Genomic DNA, 18,726 nt, shown 5'->3' with positions numbered 1-18,726 from the left:
AAAGTACCTTAAAACACAGACAATGTAATCAGTCATTTGTAGGAACACTGGAAGTCCAACAAGGGCATTACTGCCCTTGTGTGAATTAGAAAAAGATGCTTTCTATGGGCGGAGAAGGCAATGGCACCCCACTCCAGTACTCTTGCCTGGAAAATCCCATGGACGGAGGAGCCTGGTAGGCTGCAGTCCATGAGGTCGCAAAGAGTCGGACACGACTGAGCAACTTCACTTTCACGCATTGGAGAAGGAAATGGCATCCCACTCCAGTGTTCTTGCCTGGAGAATCCCAGGGATGGCAGAGCCTGGTGGGCTGCTGTCTATGGGGGTCGCACAGAGTTGGACATGACTGAAGCGACTTAGCAGCAGCAGCAGCCTTCTATGGGAGAGAGATTGACCTGGCAAGTCTTGTGGACCCTTCGGGCACATATGCTGCAGGTGAGCAGTACGTGGTAAGGGCATGTAGACTCCTCGTTAATTACTTATTTAATTTAATCATTCAACTCATTCAGTAAGCATTTGAGCATCTAATCTGATGCAGGTATAAATTTACTTGGCAGGGGATAAAGAAGAGTCTACTTGTCTCTATATCATTAAAAACATTAATATGTTTCTATGTAAAAGAAGAAATATAAAAAAGAATATTCTGCAGAATGGAAGGCCAGAGGATGAACACCTCAATCAACTCCTTTGCTGACTGCTTCTTTAGAAGCCTCAGAGACCAGTAACAAGAGGAGATGCTTCAGCTCACCTCATCTTCATGCCTCTGTTCACTGCCTTCTGCTGTATTTGAAGAGTCATTCTGAAGCAGCTGACCTTGGGAGAGATCCTCTACAAATTCTGGATTATTGCTGGATGATGTGGCTCCACTACTATATGGAGCCTCTGGGTGGGTTAACCTGCAGAATGATCGGCAGAGAGAAGTTTAGTATCAGCAGCATCAAAACCTCCTACTTATCAAGGTTCAAGACACATTTCACTGCCAGCAAAATCACATGCCAGCCCTTGAATTAATTCCCCACCTCATTCTGTATAAATGTAAATAAATCATATCTCCATAGTAATTATAGAACACTTTTAAAAAGGTTTCAATGCTTGATTGGACTAGCTCAGTTCCAAGAAGAAGTCTCCTACTAAAAACAACTATAATCTTTCTCCTGCAAATTACCTCTCTCCTCAATGTAGACTTTACATTTTAGCTCTGAACATGCAGCTAACTTTTATGTGCTACTTTTCATGTACCTCCAATGTGATAAATGGAAAACAGTATTAATGGAAAAGAATAGGAATGGGAGTTGTAGAAGCAGTTTGCCCCCCTATCACAAAAGAGAGTTCTTTAAAGGCACAAGAAATTTCTCTTACAGTACATTCCATAGGCTATTCCTTCTGTAGGATTATAGTGTTTGTTGACAAAGAGATCATTTAAGATCAATATTATCAAGTTCAGAAATTCAGGTATAAACATTAATAACTCAGAGATACACACTTTCTGTTCCTACCATTCTGTTTCAGATGAGTCAGCAAACCTCATCTTTCTGAAAAGTGGATACAATGTACAGATGATGGTTGGATCTCAGATAGAGAGTTAAACCCTAACTAAACATTTAGATAAAGGAATGGAAATAAAGGTAGCACCACAGCTAGAGAATTTAGGGTTTGGGGCAGGTAGTGGGGAAGGTGGAGGAAGATGTATAAGAGAGCAATATTCAGTCATTATTCTGGAAGAATGTATACTTTACAGGGTTATAGAAAATACTTACAAGTAGTGAAACAGAGGTCTATAAAATGGGCCACAAAGGTACAGTAGAGGGGATGAGGACTTTTATATATATGGAGAGAATGTTAAGAAAGATTTTACAGAGGAGGACTTAAAAGATGAATAGGCATTCATTAGGTAAACAATGGATTGTAAACATGTAAATGTTAACTATAGCCCATCAGCCTCCTCTGTCCATGGAATCCTCCAGGCAAGAATGCTGGAATGGGTAGCCATTTCCTTCTTCAGGGGCTCTTCCTGACTCAGGGATCTAACCTGGGTCCCTGCATTGCAGGCGAATGTTTTACCATCTGAGTTACCAGAGAAGCCCTAGGTAAACAATATTATTACAGGTTATTATTACAGGTAGAAAGAACAGGGTGTAATAGGAGAAAGAACTTTTCAGGAGGCTACTGCAAAAAACTAAGTGAGAGACCAGGGTAAGTGGGAGAACAGGGGAGAGAAAGCGAAGGGATAATTAAGAGGCAAAATGATAGAATGAATATAAATAGTGAGTGAAAAAGAAGAGTCAAAGGTAATTCTCAGGTTTCTAGATTGGGTGATAATGTACTATTAACCAAGGTAACAACTGGAGAGTGTGTGTGTACACATGTGTGTCAGACACATTAAGATGGATGAGTTAAGACAGATGAGAAAATGATAAGCTTGAAACATAATTTCTGGCATAATTAAGTGGAGCTGTCCTGTAGACAACTGGACACATGTTCTGAGAGAACAGAAGTGAAGAAAAAGGCAGGAGACGTTTCAGGAGGCATCAGCTCATGGAAATACCGGGAAGTGTTAGCTATTTCTCCAGAAAGACAGTGAGAAGAAAAGCCACGATAGAACTCTGTTGGAACAATATTTTAAGATCAAGTGTTACACGAGCTGAGTAAGACTAAGGAAGGTATGAAGAGATCTAAGAGAGAAGAGAGAAAACTGTTACAGAGGCCAAGGTGAGAAGACTTTTGAGAAGGGGTTTTACACAAGCAAAGTTGCAGATGTCACATAAGATAGACTAAAAAGTATCAGCTAAATTTGAAGATTGAAGGAGTTCAACTGTACTCCCTGTACTTGAAGGAAGTACAGTTTTAGTAGAGTTATGGGAATAAAAACCAGATTACAGTGGGCTGAGAAATGAATGAAAGCAGATGCAGACTGTTCTGGAAAGGAAAGAAATTTTATTTTTCTGATCCTTTCCAGAAAAAATAGAAGATTTAAACTAGAAGGTTCCTACATTTTTGAGGTTCTTTGAAAAATGGTAAATAAGAGAAGTTATTAACTCAATGCTAATCATGTTCTCTGAAAAAGAGTTGCCATCAGAGATTCAGTTTGATCTTGGCAGCTTTGTTTTCCAAATATTTCAATCATTTTGGATAGTGTATGATGTCTTTTTCTTTCACTGTCATTCTTCATTTTAACTGTGCCATCAGATTTTAAGTTACTAACTCTTGCACATTCTTATTTTAGTAAAATAGGAAAACTAGGTTCGGGAACAAGTACCCACTCTGTGAGTGCCTTGACTGAAATGAACAGGAATCAGAGGGAGTGGTCAAAAGTGTCAAATGCTTAGAGATGACAAATTGAATACAGACTGGAAAAAAAAAGGCTCTTTAGTTCCAATGAATGAACTGTCCAAGCTCTTAGTCTTATCTGGAAAAAAACAACACTTTCTTGATTCCACTTCATTTTTCTCCCTTCCTTTATGGAACTGTTTATACAGAAGCTCCCGACCCAGGGGTGATATGTTCCAAGATCCCCAGTGGATGAGCAGATAGTACTGAACCCTGTTTTCTGTTCATGTCCTCCACCCACAAATTCAATGCCTTTCTTAACTAAGCACTTGTCATGCACTGTGGCCACAACTCTTGCAGTCTGATACTTGATAGCAAAAATGGCACAAATTTCTTTTTCCTTCTTCACAATTTCACAGAAGATTCATTCTTAACACAGATGTCAGATCTCAGCATATTATTATTTTTTTCTTTCTTTATTAAGTCAAGAACTCTCACCTTTTCACTTAAAGAAAGCACATTACAGCTTCTCTTTGGCATATCTGGATTGACAGCACCACTACTTTTGCTCTTTGGAGCCATTATTAAGTAAAATAAATGTTACTTGAACATAAGCACTGAGATACTGTGACAGTCAATCTGATAACAGAGGCAACCACCAAGTGACTAACAGGTGGGATATACCGGACAAAGTGATGATTCACGTCCCAGGCAGGACACAGGTGGGACAGTGTGAGATTTTATCACACTATTCAGAATAGTGGGCACTTTGAAACTTACGAACTGTTTATTTCCAAAATTTTCCATTTAGTATTTTCCAACTGTGGCTGATCGTGGTAGGTAACAGAACCCATGGAAAGTGAAACCATGGATGAGGGGCACTTACTGACTTTTAGTAGTTTGTATTGGGAAGAACTGTTTATAGTTATTAACTTTAATTTGTCTTGCTTCATTCTATCTTAAACCCAACCCAAAGGAGATAAATGTTTACAACTCTTGTCAAGATCACCAATGACCTCCATGCTAAATCCAGTGTCACTTCTCAGACCTCATCCTACCTGATCTTCCAGAAGTATTTGACACAGTTCATCTCTTCCTTTCCCTTGAAGTACATTTTTTACCTGCTTTCCAGGACCCTGCACCTCCCTGGTTTTTCTGATACCTTTTTAGGTACCCCCTTGAGTCTTCTTTGCTGACTCTTCCTCTTCTCCCTGACTTGTAACTGCTGGAATATCCCCAAGTTCAAGTGTCAGGTCTCTTCTCTTTTCTCCCTACACAGTGCTCGTTCGTCTGATGATCTCAACCAGTTACACAGCCTTACGTGTCAGCTGTAATATGCTGATCAACTCCAAAGTTTCTTTTTTCAAGCTAGATAGCCTGTAACTTTAGAGCTCTGTGTCAAGCTGCCTATCTGGCATCTCTGCTTGGATATCTAATAAGCATCTCAATTTTAAAATCTCCAAAACCAATCTAACATTCCCTCCTCCACTTGCTCAGTGTGTGCCATCTAATGTAATGGCAATTTTATCCCTTCAGGTTGCTTAAGCCAAAATTTTGGAGCTTGTCTTTGACTGCTTTTTTCTCCTTTCTCACATCTCATCTGTTTCTTTCAGGCAAATCCTGTTTGGTTTATCTTCAAAATGTATCAAGAATTCCATACTTTTCACCACTCCCCATTCCTATAATCCTTGAAACCCACTCTAATGAGGTTTTTCCCCCTACTACTCTGCCAAAAATACTGCTGTCACTAGTGAAGTCCTTTGAGTCATCTCTCGAGTTATTTCAGAACCCAAACTGGTCTCCTGCTTCAGTCCCTGCTCCCTTTGCTCTTTTCTCTATCTATCAGCCACAGGGATACTATTTAAAAAGGTCAGATCACATCATTTATGCAAAACCTCCTCACACTTTCGCACCTCACTCAGAGAGACAGTTAAAGTGATTACTCTGACCCACAGGCTCCTACAGGATCTAGTCCCTTGCTACTCAAAGTACTGGCCTCACAGCAGTGGCACTGGTATCTCTGGGAACGTAACAGGATGTAGAATCTCTGGTCTTAACTCAGACTTTCTGACTCAGCATTTGCATTTTAATAAGATGTCTAGGCAATTCATAAGTGCATTAAAGTTTGAGAAACACACTGATGAAGCCTATTACGCTTCCCCCTGGCATACTCTGCTCCAGTCATACTGGCCTCTCAGCTATTTCTGAAAGGAAAAAACACTCCTACCTCAAGCCTTTCCCACTCACTACTTCCCTCTGCCTAGAATAATCTTTGCCTATAATGCAGGTAGTTACTTCATTTTCTTCAGGTTTTTATTCGAGTCACTTGTAAAGCCTTTCTGGGCCATCTTATATAAAATGGCACCCCAAGCCCTTCCTGTTCCCCTTCCTGACTTTATTTTTTAATCCATAGTTCTTATCAGTGTACTATGCAGCTTACTTTACACTTAGGGGTTAGAATTTTTGTAATTTTTGTATGTTTTGGTTATTCTGCTTAATACTTAGTACCTAGAATGGTGCCTGGCACACACAGCAGACACTCAGAACATTTTTACTGTACGAACTGGATTCAGCACGTAGGCAGCTTTTAGCAAAGTCTTGGAGAACAGTTTCATCTGAATAGAGTCAGATGGCAGATATTAATGAGTAAAGAATGTCAGGGAAGAAAACAGAATTATAAAGAGTAGTCTATTTTTAAAGAGCTCTAAAGGATTTTAAAATAACTCATCTTAGGGATTAGCTAGCACTTCAATCTATTAGTGAATAAATTTCTTCCTTGGCAAATAATGTCTAAATAGAAAAGATAAACATTCAAGTGGAACAGAGATTGTCAATGGAAGAGGGACTATTGCTATTAGCCCTTTTCTATATTTCTTCATATATGTGCCCAAAAATACCAAAGAAAGGAGTTGGGGTGTTGGGGGCAGTGTGTGCTGGGAGGAAGAGAAGTAAGCTAGAGCTCCTCAGTTCAGATCAGTTCAGTTCAATCGCTCAGTCATGTCCGACTCTTTACGACCCCATGAATCGCAGCACGCCAGGCCTCCCTGTCCATCACCATCTCCCAGAGTTCACTCAGACTCACATCCATTGAGTCGGTGATGCCATCCAGCCATCTCATCCTCTGTCGTCCCCTTCTCCTCCTGCCCCTAATCCCTCCCAGCATCAGAGTCTTTTCCAATGAGTCAGTTCTTTGTATGAGGTGGCCAAAGTACTGGAGTTTCAGCTTTAGCATCATTCCTTCCAAAGAAATCCCAGGGCTGACCTCCTTCAGAATGGACTGGTTGGATCTCCTTGCAGTCCAAGGGACTCTCAAGAGCCTTCTCCAACAACACAGTTCAAAAGCATCAATTCTTCGGCGCTCAGCTTTCTTCACAGTCCAACTCTCACATCCATACACGACCACTGGAAAAACCATAGCCTTGACTAGACGGACCTTTGTTGCCAAAGTAATGTTTCTGCTTTTGAATATGCTATCTAGGTCGGTCATAACTTTCTTTCCAAGGCATAAGCATCTTTTAATTTCATGGCTGCAGTCACCAGCTGCAGTGATTCTGGAGCCCCAAAAATAAAGTCTGACACTGTTTCCCCATCTATTTGCCATGAAGTGATGGGACCAGATGCCATGATCTTTGTTTTCTGAATGTTGAGCTTTAAGACAATATCTGAGGTTATTGATATTTCTCACGGCAATCTTGATTCCAGCTTGTGCTTCTTCCAGCCCAGCATTTCTCATGATGTACTCTGCATAGAAGTTAAATAAGCAGGGTGACAATATACAGCCTTGATGTACTCCTTTTCCTATTTGGAACCAGTCTATTGTTCCATGTCAAATTCTAACTGTTGCTTCCTGACCTGCATACAAATTTCTCAAGAGGCAGGTCAGGTGGTCTGGTATTCCCATCTCTTTCAGAATTTTCCACAGTTTTGCTAGAGCTCCTATGCATTCTGGATAAAGGAACCATAACTAAAAATCTGATCTTAAAAAAATCTGATGTTTGGGGCAAAAATTATTTTAATATTTGTGGCAGTTCAGACAGAAAATGAATTTGCTTTTCGCAGCTAGCCCTGTGGCAGGTATTTCCTTAATGGTGATCATGTAGCCAGGAGTCCTGTTTCCTAGATCCCATAGTACTGCCGTTCCAGTTCTCAGGAACCAGCATTGCAAATGATGGCTGAATGCAGATATCAAAGCAGTTTACAATAGCTCCCATTCTCTTGGCAAAGCATAACGTACCTTCTATTTTTATGATATAAGACGACCTCTTTAGCACCTTATACATTATCAGAATCTGTTTTGAAGCCTAGGCAAAGGCCCAGTGTCCCAAAGCAGCTGCTTACCCAGTTGAAGCCAGATCATTACTCTCCTTGGAGCCATCTTCATCTGCAAAAAGGGGAGGCAGAGTGGAACTAGTCATCAAGGTTTCCATCTCTCTGGAAGGAAGAGAGAATTAAAAAAAAAAAGGCTTAATTATTTCCAGTTCAAGTTGCATATATTTAAGAGCCAGCCCTCCTCAACCTTTATCACATCAGTAGCAGAAGAGAAACTGACCTAAATATTTTCTTGACTTGGACACATCAATTTAAACTTTATGGTTAATGGGCTTTTAACCCTGATCTTACCAACTGACCAGGGTAAAATCATTTTTTAAAAATCAGGACACAGTTTGGAAAATTCCTTTTTGTTCATTCAGAATATCTTCAAAACTATTCTGTATTTGCTGTAAAAATCATTAAGCAGAGTAAACTCAGAAGCACTGAAACCCTGAGCAAGCTATTCAACCTCTTTGAGATAAAATTTCACCATCTTAGACACAGACCAAATTGCTGACTTAACCCACAGGGTTATTGTGAAGGATTAAACTGAAAGTGCTTCATAAATAGAGAAAGGCTAAGATGGTAAGTGCTTTGAGTATTATTATACAAAGAAAGGTATTGTTATTACAACATTATGAGTTCTCAGTCCCAGATGAATCATCCTTAGATTAAATGGTGACAAACTGAGCCTTCCAAAAGGAAATAATGCAAAGGAAGTGGAGGATGGACGGCATACTGATGTGGTTCAAAATTAAAGAAACCGCACTTCCAGGTCAGAAATATGCTCCACATCACCATGATGGCCAGCAGTGGAAACAGCATGCACCTGGACACAGGAAATAACTAAGCTTAACTGAAGAAAGCAAATAAATCACAAGAATTTGAGGTTATTGGACTGAAAGGATAAAAGGACAAAGTGACAAATAGAGTAATTTCATTTAGCATATCGCTACAAAGAAAGATTTTTCCCTTTCAAGGCTTAACACCAAGGGCTTCACCCCACAGAGCTAAAAGCAGAAGCCTCCCATCCACCGTGAAAGTGATATTCAAACAAAACATTCAACAGTGACCCCAAACATCAGACGCTTAAGTGGAAGTGCAAGCCACTCAAGAAAAAAAAAAGTGCCTTAATCAACTGGGAGAACGAGAAGCCGGTTATGAACACGCACTCAGGAGCTCCCTCTCAGGAGCTCCCTCGGCAGTTCTGTCGGGTGCCGCTGCTAAGGAGCCCTGTGAGACAGCAGCTGTGAGGGAAGCACAGGGCCCCCGGCAGAGCGAGGTGTGAAGAAAATGCTGACGACGCCGATGCCATATCCTGAAGCTCAGTATAATAATTTACTTCCAAAATGATAACACTGATGATTTATTTCTTATTCTTACTTATTTTCTTGTTTTCATTTCTTTGTTACTTAGCAGACCAAATTCCATAAATAGCTTAATGTGAAAAAAATGCATCTCTGTATATTCACCACTCATTATAGTGTGGGTAGAGCATGGAAGGCAGAGAGGAACTTCCCACTCAACCACAGAGTAAGGAGTTTGTTCCATGTGCAGGGATCTTGCTAACGCATTCCTTCAAGAGAAGGGGGCTTAAAAGGGACTCTAACAAATAGTGCACAGTTCCATTCATTCTAGGATAATCTTGACACAAGTGTGCTTATGTTTTAATTCACATTATGCACAGACTAGATGAGAACCCAGGCTTTAAGGGCTGTTAACATCACCTTATACCAATAGTCATTTTACCAAAAGAAAATTAATCAATTAGATGCCATACAGCCTAATTATAAACCACAAACAAACATTCAAATAACCAAGTATATATCCACAAACCTCAAAAGAGCTCATTTAACTGGCTTCTTTCTAAAAGTCTCCTTAGAAGTAAAGGACTTCTCAAGAGCCTTCAAGATTTAGCATTTGAAGCTCTTGACATCCCATCTAAACCTAAGAAGAAGATATATTATCTGGTGGGGGACAAATGAAGTTTCTTTTTTTTTTTATGAGGATCATTTTAAAAGTCATTATTGAATTTGTTACACTACTGCTTCTGTTTTATGTTTTGGTGGGTTTTTTAGTCGAGAGGCATTTGGGATCCTAGCCTGACCAGGGGTCACACCCACATCCCCTGCATTGTCTTAATCACCAGACTGCCTGGGAAGTCCCTGAGGTGTCTTTTCATTCACTATGCCAACGTGATCCTCTTAGAATGTTTCCCAGATATCTTCGGTCATTTTTGAAATATGGGGAGGCAGCTGGACAACACAAGCTTAACAACACATAAACAGACCATATAAACAAAGGAAGTTCAGAGAACACACATTTCTTGTTGTTGTTGCTTTCTTCCTCCCTCTTAAGTGTGTTTTACTCAACCCATATGGTTTCAGATATAGTTTCTCTAGTGTTATTGAATAGTCAGGTCCCTAAGAAATGAGTGAGTAATAAAGTGGGTGGAAGGTTAAGGGGCCAAAATCAACAAAAGAAGGAAATGAGGAAAAAGTCCAGTGAAACTCAAAGGCCTCTAAACTAGTCCAGTAAGTTGGAAAATAAAATGATTCCCGAGAATTGGCTGAGATCCTGTAAGAATATGCTTTTATATGGTCCATGAGGGGGTGATTCAAACTGAATCACAGTTACCAAGCCACTGAGGGCCAAAAGCCCTTCAGTGTAGCATCTGTGCCTGATAACGCCCCAGTACAGGGGTCGTACTGAACTCGGAAATTCTATGCAAAGCACTTAAGCTGTGTAATGAATACTGCTCTGGAAGGGGAAAGAAGAGAAATACGCACAAAGGCAAAGCAATATACAAGTTTGGTTTTCCACTTCATTTTATAGAAACAAGTATATCATGCAGATGTTTTCTTGCAGAAGGGATTCACCCACAGAAGGATTCCACCTGGAGGCTTCAAAAATAGTATTACCTTGGGGCTGACACTTCAACTGTGGCTTTGGAAACGAAAAAATGCCTTCTAGTACTAATACTAATACTCACTGAAAAAAAAAAAAAGACTGATGTATAAAACAGAGTGCCAATTTAAGATATTTGAATAGCAATTACAAAAACTATAACACAAATTACATTGAGCCACATGTCTTTGGTCAATATAGGGCCAGAATAAAGGAACTCAGGTAGAGCTTAAGAAGTGTTCTTCAACTAAGCTTTTTCTACTAATAGTAGCCTTTCCCAACAAAAGAATGATCTCACCAATGAGACTACATTATTCTGAATATGCTGGGCAATGCTGGAAGGAGAATTTGTACTTGTGTTTTCTGGAGTTGGCTCTTTGCAAGTGCCCTTTCCCTACTTCACATATGTTAATCCCACTTCATCAAGCCCTCTCATGGAGACACATCATACTCCTTCCCTACCACACCAGCCCCAACTGTACACACATCAGAGTTGAGAGGTGGGATTCTGCCCTCACTTCCCCATACTACAACCCTTATGTAAAAGGTCTAGTTCCTTTAAAAGTCATGTTACTTGGCTATATCAGTTTCTGATCATTACCTCCTGTCATTTCAGTTCTACAATGTGCATGAGTATGCACGCTTAATTGGGTCTGATTCTTTGCGATGTCATGGACTGTAGCCTGCCAGGCTCCTCGGTCCATGGAATTCTCCAGGCAAGAATACTGGAGTGGGTAGCCATTCCCTTCTCCAGAGGATCTTCCTAACCCAGGGATGGCAGGTGGATTTTTTGCCACTTCGCCACCTGGGAAGCCCCATTCTACTCAACTGACCTTTAACCTCACAAAACTCTATTTGTCGACTCTTAATTTTCCCTACTCTGTGTAGCTTAGATTCTATAGCTTCACTTCAATTTTTTTTTTTTGCCAACACTCTCAATTCCTTTGCCATGTTATTCTTCTATACCCTAGATATAGATCAACTCTGAGTTTTACCAAAGAGATCACACCAGGCTATCCTAAAGGAAATCAAACCTGAATATTCATTGGAAGGAATATTCCTTCCAATATTCCTTCTGAAGGAAGGAATGCTGAAGCTTTGGCCATCTGATATGAAGAGCTGACTCACTAGAAAAGACCCTGGAAAGACTGGAAAAGATGCTGGGAAAGACTGAAGGCAAAGGAGAAGGGGGTGGCAGAAGATGAGATGGTTAGATAGTATTATCGAATCAGTGGACATGAATTTGAGCAAACTCTGGTAGTAGTGGAGGACAGAGGAGCCTGGCATGCTACAGTCCATGCAGTCACAGTCAGACACGACTTAACAACTGAAAAACAGCAACATTCAAGCAACATACATTACATCCTTGTAACTTATTTTATACCTAGTAGTTTGTATCTCTTAGTCCCCTCAGCCTATTTTAGCCCTTCCACTTATTTTAGCCCTTCCCAGCCATTCCTCTCCTCTGCTAACACTAGCTTGTTATCAGTAGCTGTCAGTCTATTTCTGTTTTGTTATATTCATTTATTTAAAAAATTCCTCATATCAGTGAAAACAAACAGTATTTGTCTTTCTCTGTCTTATTTTATTAAGCATAACACCCTCCAGGTCCATCCATATTGTTGCAAATGGCAATTTTTTTTTTTAAATACTGAGTAATATTTCTTTGTATACATACCATATCTTCTTTATCCATTCACTTTTTGATGAACATTTAGGATGCTTCCATATCCTGGCTATTGTAAACATTGCTGCTATGAATGTTGGGGTGCATATATTTTTTCAAATAGTGTTTTTGTTTTCTTTAAATATGTATGGTAGTTCTATTTTTCGTTTTTGAGAAACCTGTATTACTGTTTTTTATAGTGACTATACCAATTTACCTTCCCACCAATAGTGGTCTAGGGTTCTCTCTTCTCCATATCCTTGTCAACATAATATTTCTTGCCTTTCTGACAAAGGTGAGATGATATCTCATTGTGGTTTTGATTTGCAGTACCCTGATGACCAGTGATGTTGAGCATCTTTTCAATGTGCCTGTTGGCCATCTGTACGTCTTCTCTGGAAAAATGCTTATTTAGGTCCTCTGTTCATTTTAAAATGTTTTTTTTTTTTTTTTTAAATTGAGTTGTATGAGTTCTTTATATATTTTGGACATTAACCCCTTATCAAACATATCATCTCCAGATATCTTCTTCCATTTATTTAGTAGGTTGCCTTCTGTTTTGTTGATGGTTTTCTCTCCTGTGCAAACGCTTTTAAGCTTGATTAGGTTCCACTTGTTGATTTTTTGTTTCCCACTTTTGTTTCCCTTGCATGAGGAGACAGATTCAGAAAAACATCACTAAGACCAATGTCAAAGAGTTCACTGCCTATGTTTTCTTCTAGGAGTTTTACAGTTTCAGGTCTTATATTTAGGTCTTTAATCCATTTGAGTTTATTTTTGTACACATTGTGAAAGAATGTTCTAGTTTCATTCTTTTACATGTAGCTATCCAGTTTACTGAAGAGCCTGTCTTTTCCCCATTATATATTCTTGCCTCCCTTGTCACAGACTAATTGTCCATATGTGTGTGGGTTTATCTGTGGGCTATTTTGTTCCATTGATCTATGTGTCTGCTTCTGTGCCAGTACCATATTGCTTTGATTACTGAAGTTTTGTAGTATAGTCTGAAGTCAAATAGCATGATCCTCCAGCTTTCTTTTTTCTCAAGACTGCTTTGGCTGTTCAGGATCTTTTGTGGTTCAATATAAATTTTAGAATTATTTGTTCTAGTTTTGTTACAAATGTCATCAGTATTTTGATAGGAATTGCATTAAATCTGTAGACTGTTTTGGGTAGTATGGTCATTTTAACAATCCCTGGTGGCTCAGTGGGTAGAGTTTGCCTGCAATACAGGAGATCCAGGTTCAATCCCTGGGAGGAGGAAGATCCCCTGGAGAAGGAAATGGCAACCCACTCCAGTGTTCTTGCCTGGAGAACCCCAGGGAAGGGGTTTGAACCCTTGTGGGCTGCCGTCTATGGGGTCGCACAGAGTCAGACACAACTGAAGCGACTTAGCAGCAGCAGCAGCAGTTTCCTTTATAAACATTTTACAGTTTTAAGAATATGAGTCTTTCACCTCCTTGATTAAGTTTATTCCTAGATATTTTATTCTTTTTGATGTCATTATGAATAGCAATTCTTTTTGACTTCTCTTTCTGAAGTTTATGACTGTTAGTTGCTCAGTCATGTCTGACTCTTTGCAACCCCATGGGTTGTAGCCTGCCAGGCTCCTCTGTCCATAGAATTCTCCAGGTAAGAATACTGGAATGGGTTGCCATTCATTTAGCCAGAGGATCTTCCTGATCCAGGGATCGAACCTGGATCTCCCACATTGTAGGCAGCTTCTTTACTGTCTGAACCACGAGTGGAGAGAAACACAATAGATTTTGGTATATTAATACTGTATCCTGCACTTAACTGAATTCACTTATTAGTTCTAATGTTTTTTTTTTTTTGGTGGGGTTGTTAGGGTTTTCTATATATCGTATCATGTCATCTGACAGTTTTACTTCTTCTTTTACAGTTTGGATGTCTTGTCTTTTTCTTGTCTGATTGCTGTGGCTAGGGCTTCCAATATAAGTTAATTAGAAATGGCCAGAGTGGGCCTCCTTGCCTGTTCCTGATCTTAGAGGAAAAGCTTTCAACATTTCACCACTGAATATGATACTAGCTGTGGGTTTGTCATAAATGGCTTTTATTATGTTGAGGTACGTTCCCTCCATACCCACTTTGTTTAGAGTTCTTATCATGAATTTTAAATGAGATTTTGAGATGATCATGTGATCTTCATCCTTCATTTTGTTACTATGGGGAAACATACTGATTGGTTTGTAAACTGAACCATCTCTGCATTCTTAGAATAAATCTCACATGATCATGATGTATGGTCATTTCTACATACTGTTAAATTCAGTTTGCTAATATTTTGTTGAGGATTTTACCATCCATGTTCATCAGGAATATTGGCCTGTAACTTTCTTTTTTTGCAATATCTGTGTCTGGCTTGGGTATCAGGGCAATGCTGGCCTTGTAGAATGAGTTTGAGAGTATTCCCTCCCTTTTAATTTTCTGGAACAGTTTGAGATGGACAGACATTAACTCTTCTTTAGATATTTTATAGAATTCCCCTGTGATGCCATCTGGTCTTGGACTTTTATTTGTTGAGTTTTTAATTACTGATTCAATTTAAGTACCAGAAATCAGTCTGTTCAGATTTTCTACTTCTTCCTGATTCAGTCTTTGAATCTAGCTATTTCTTTGAGGTTGTCCAGTTTGTCACTGTATTCACTGTATTGTTCATAGTATTCTCCTATGGCAGTTTGTATTTCTGTAATATCAGTTGTAATTTTTCCTTTTTCAGTTCTAATTTTGCTGATTTGGGGCCCCTCTTTTTCTTCCTTAATGAGTCTGGCTAAAGGTTTATCAATTGTATCTTTTCAAAAAGCCAGATCATAGTTTCACTGATCTTTTCTCTCTTTTTTTCCTGGTATTTTTACTGTGATTTTTCTTATTTCCTTCCTTCTGCTCACTTTGGGCTTTGTTCTTCAGTTTCTAATTCTTCTAGATGGAGAGTTAGGTTGTTTGTTTGAGATTTTTCTTATTTCTTGAGGTAGGCCTTGAATTGCTATAAACATCTCTCTTAGAAATGCTTTTGCTGAGTCCCATAGATTTTGGAAAGTTATATTTCTATTTTCATTTGTCTCAAGGTATTTTTGAATTTCTTCTTTGATTTCTTCATTGACTAATTGTTTTTTTAGTAGCATGTTGTTTAGTCTCCTCCTACACAGAGGATCAGCATCACTAAGACCCATGTTGTTCAAGGTTCAACTGTATATTAAGTTCAATTGCTTTTCTATATACTAGCAATGAATAAGTTGAAACTTGAAATTAAAAACACACTACCATTTATATTAGCATCCTCCCAAATGAAGTACTTATGTATAAATCTTACAAAATATTTTACAAGACCTCTATAAGGAAAACTACAAAACTCAGATGAAAGATATCAAAGAAGGACTAAATAAATGGAAAAATCCATGTTCATGATAGGAAGACTCAAAATGGTAAAGATGTCGGTTCTTCCCAGCTTGACTTACAGATTAGTCAATCCCAATACAAATCCCAGCAAGTAATTTTGTGAATAAAAATAAAATGATTCTAAAGTTTATATGGAGAGGCAAAAGACTCAGAATAGCCAAGTCAATATTGAAGGAGAACAACAAAGTTGAAGGACTGACACCACTCAACTTCAAGACTTCCTATTAAGCTACAATAATCAAGATAGTGTGTACTGGTGATAGACAAGACAAATTACTGAAACAGAATAGAAATCTTAGATAGAAATAAATGTATATAGTCAACTGATCTTTGACAAAAGAGCAAAGGCAAAACAATGAAATAAAGATAGTATTTTCAATAAATGGTGCTGGAACAAGGGACATCCATGTACAAACCTCCCCCCACAAAACAACAACAACAACAAAACTTGACACAGACCTTATACCTTTCACAAGTATTAACTTTAAATGAATCAAAATGCAAAACTATAAAATGAAAAACCTTTGCTCCGTGAAAGACAATGTCAAAAGAATGAGAAGACAAGCCATAGACTTTAGGAAGTCTATCTATTTGCAGAAGATAACATCTGATAAAGAAATTTATCCAAAATATACAAAAAACTCTTAAAACTCAACAATAAGGAAAGGAGCACCTCAAGTAAAATATAAACAAAAGATCTGAACAGACTCCTCACCAGTGCCTATGTACAGATGGCAAGTAGCATATGAAAAGATATTTAATATCATATGTCAGTAGGGAATTGAAAATGAAAACAAGATATCACTACACATCTATAGAACAGTTAAAATCCAAAACACTGTCAAACACCAGATACTGGTCAGGATATGGAACAATAGGAGCTCTAATTTATTGCTGGTGGAAATGAATGCAAAATGGTACAGCCACTTTGGAAAATCATTTGGTAGTTTCTTACAAAACTACTCATACTCTTACTGGCAAATGTGTTCCTTGGTATTGACCTAAAGGAGTTAAAAACTTATTCCATACAAAAAATTGCATGTGGGTGTTTATAGCAGCTTTATTCATAATGTCAAAATTTGGACACCACCAAGATATCCTTCAGTAGGTGGGTTTATCAACTGTGGTACACGTAGATAATGGAATATTATTCAGTGCCAAAAAGAAATGTTACTACTAAGCCAAGAAAGGACATGGAGAAAACTTAAATGCATAATACAAAGTTAAAGAAGTCAATATGAAAAGGCTACATAGTGTATAATTCCAATCACACTACATTCTGGATAAGGTAAAACTAGGAAGACAGTAAAAAGGATGAGTGGTTGGGAGGGGTTGGAGGGAGGCAGGAGTGAAAAAGCAGAACACAGAGGATTTTTAGGGCTGTGAAACTATTCTACATGTTAGAATGATAGATGTGTGTCATACATTTGTCAAATCCCACAGAAGGTACATCATGAGTGAACTAAACTATGAGTAAACCTAAACTATGGAGTTGGGTAAGGATTATGTGTCAATGCAGGCTGTTACTAACTGTAACTGACTGTAACTGGCTGTTACTGATTGTAACACAGGTACCACTCTGGTAGGGGATGTGGAGAGTGGGGAAAGTTGTACACATATGGGGACATGGAGTATATGGGAACTCTGTACTTTCTGCTTAATTTTGCTGTGAACCTAAAACTGCTCTAAAAGATAACATTCATTTATTTAAAAATTAATTTAATTATACAGTTTATTGTAAGATAGCCTTGAGGCTGAGGAATAAATACATCTGATTTTTATATGCACACAGTTAGTTTATCTGGGGCAAGTGAAAGAATGAAGGCTTACTACAAAACCATCTGCCAGCTGTGAACATTTAGCTAAGAACACTCAGCAGGCTGTGGGCATTGATCAATATGTTTTACAGAGGGAACAAGAACACTGGCTAATCCCACCAGGCAGTTAACTGGGGTTCAGTTAAGTGAAATTCAGTTAAGAACTCGCTCACTGTAGGTTTTGATGTGGGAGATGAGGGGGCAAAAGATAAGGTCAGGTAATTTGGGAGTAATTAAATACTTACTTTTGGGGGGTGGGTAGGTTGGGGGATATAATTAGAGTTTGAGGCTCAGGGTTGTTAAATAACTAATAAGTACATACAGGCGTGTGTTTGGCTGGGTATTGGATGGAGTGGGAAGAAAATGTGGCTCTCTATTCCTAGAATCTTGAGTGCAGGCTCTTATAACTATGACTATCATTAATTTCTTAAAAAAGGTAGTAGGCTACTCTAGGAACTAAATAATAGAGAAACCATTCACTCAACAAGTATTCATTCATTGAACAAGTTTTTTTTTTTTTTGTATCTAACATTCTAGGCACTTTATATGTGCTGGGGATACAGCAGTAGGCAAAACAGGCAAAAATTCCCACCCTTACAGAGCTTAGTATAGTGGAACACAGACAAAAAACAAGATAAAGTAAAATGAAAAATGTTACATAGTGATAAGTACAAAGTAAAAAAAAGACAGCAAAGAAAGAGGCCAGGAAGAGTTCAAGGAAGAGAACTCTGGAATTTTAAATAGAGGCCAGGAAAAGTCTTCACTGAGGTAACCTCAGGGGAAAGACCTAAAGAAGAGGAAGGAGAGAGCTATGTATGTGAGAGGACAGAATGGTCCAGGCAGGGGGAACACAAGCAAAGGTGTACCCTTGGGATGACTGAAGGAGGCAGCAAATCTGGCTGGACTGAACTACGGGCAAAAGCTGTAGATGAGGCTGACTGCTATAGGGGATCAGACCATATACAGCTTTGTAACTCATAGTAAAGACAGGCATTTACTCTGAGATGGTGAAGACACTAAAAAGTTCTGAGTAGATAAGGGATGGAATTAACCATTTTTATAAGATTACCATGGCTGCAGTTTTGAGAACAGAATGAAAGTTGAAGAGGATCAAGGACAGAAGTAAGGTGATCACTTAGGAATCTATTGAAATAATCCATCTAAAAAATGGTGGATTGGATCACAGTGATGATAGTGGAGGTGATGAGAAGTGGTCAGATTCTTGATATATATTGAAGATAGAGCAGATTTCTCAGTTCAGAATAAGAAATAGAATCTATCTATTGTGCCCTGCATTTATTTCAGCTGTAGTTTTATAACCTACTTAGTGATAAAGGGTGG

General features: G+C 38.7%; 1 protein-coding gene across 3 annotated transcripts in view; it reads right to left on the bottom strand.

The window, feature by feature from the left end:
- The window catches only part of HMG20A (high mobility group 20A), an 80,364-nt gene that overhangs the window by 21,427 nt on the left and 40,211 nt on the right, over nt 1-18,726 (bottom strand). For all 3 annotated transcript variants that reach the window (XM_068990852.1, XM_068990851.1, XM_068990853.1), the window contains exons 2-3: nt 7,606-7,698; nt 749-896 (exon numbers count right to left, since the gene is read on the bottom strand). In XM_068990852.1, coding sequence (XP_068846953.1) covers nt 749-896; nt 7,606-7,694 — 237 coding nt within the window. In that variant the 5' untranslated portion in view covers nt 7,695-7,698. The remainder of the gene's footprint in view (nt 1-748; nt 897-7,605; nt 7,699-18,726) is intronic.

Source organism: Capricornis sumatraensis, chromosome 19 (assembly GCF_032405125.1).
Source record: "Capricornis sumatraensis isolate serow.1 chromosome 19, serow.2, whole genome shotgun sequence".
Classification (NCBI taxonomy): Eukaryota; Metazoa; Chordata; class Mammalia; order Artiodactyla; family Bovidae; genus Capricornis; species Capricornis sumatraensis.
This window is presented reverse-complemented; position numbering and strand designations above follow the sequence as displayed.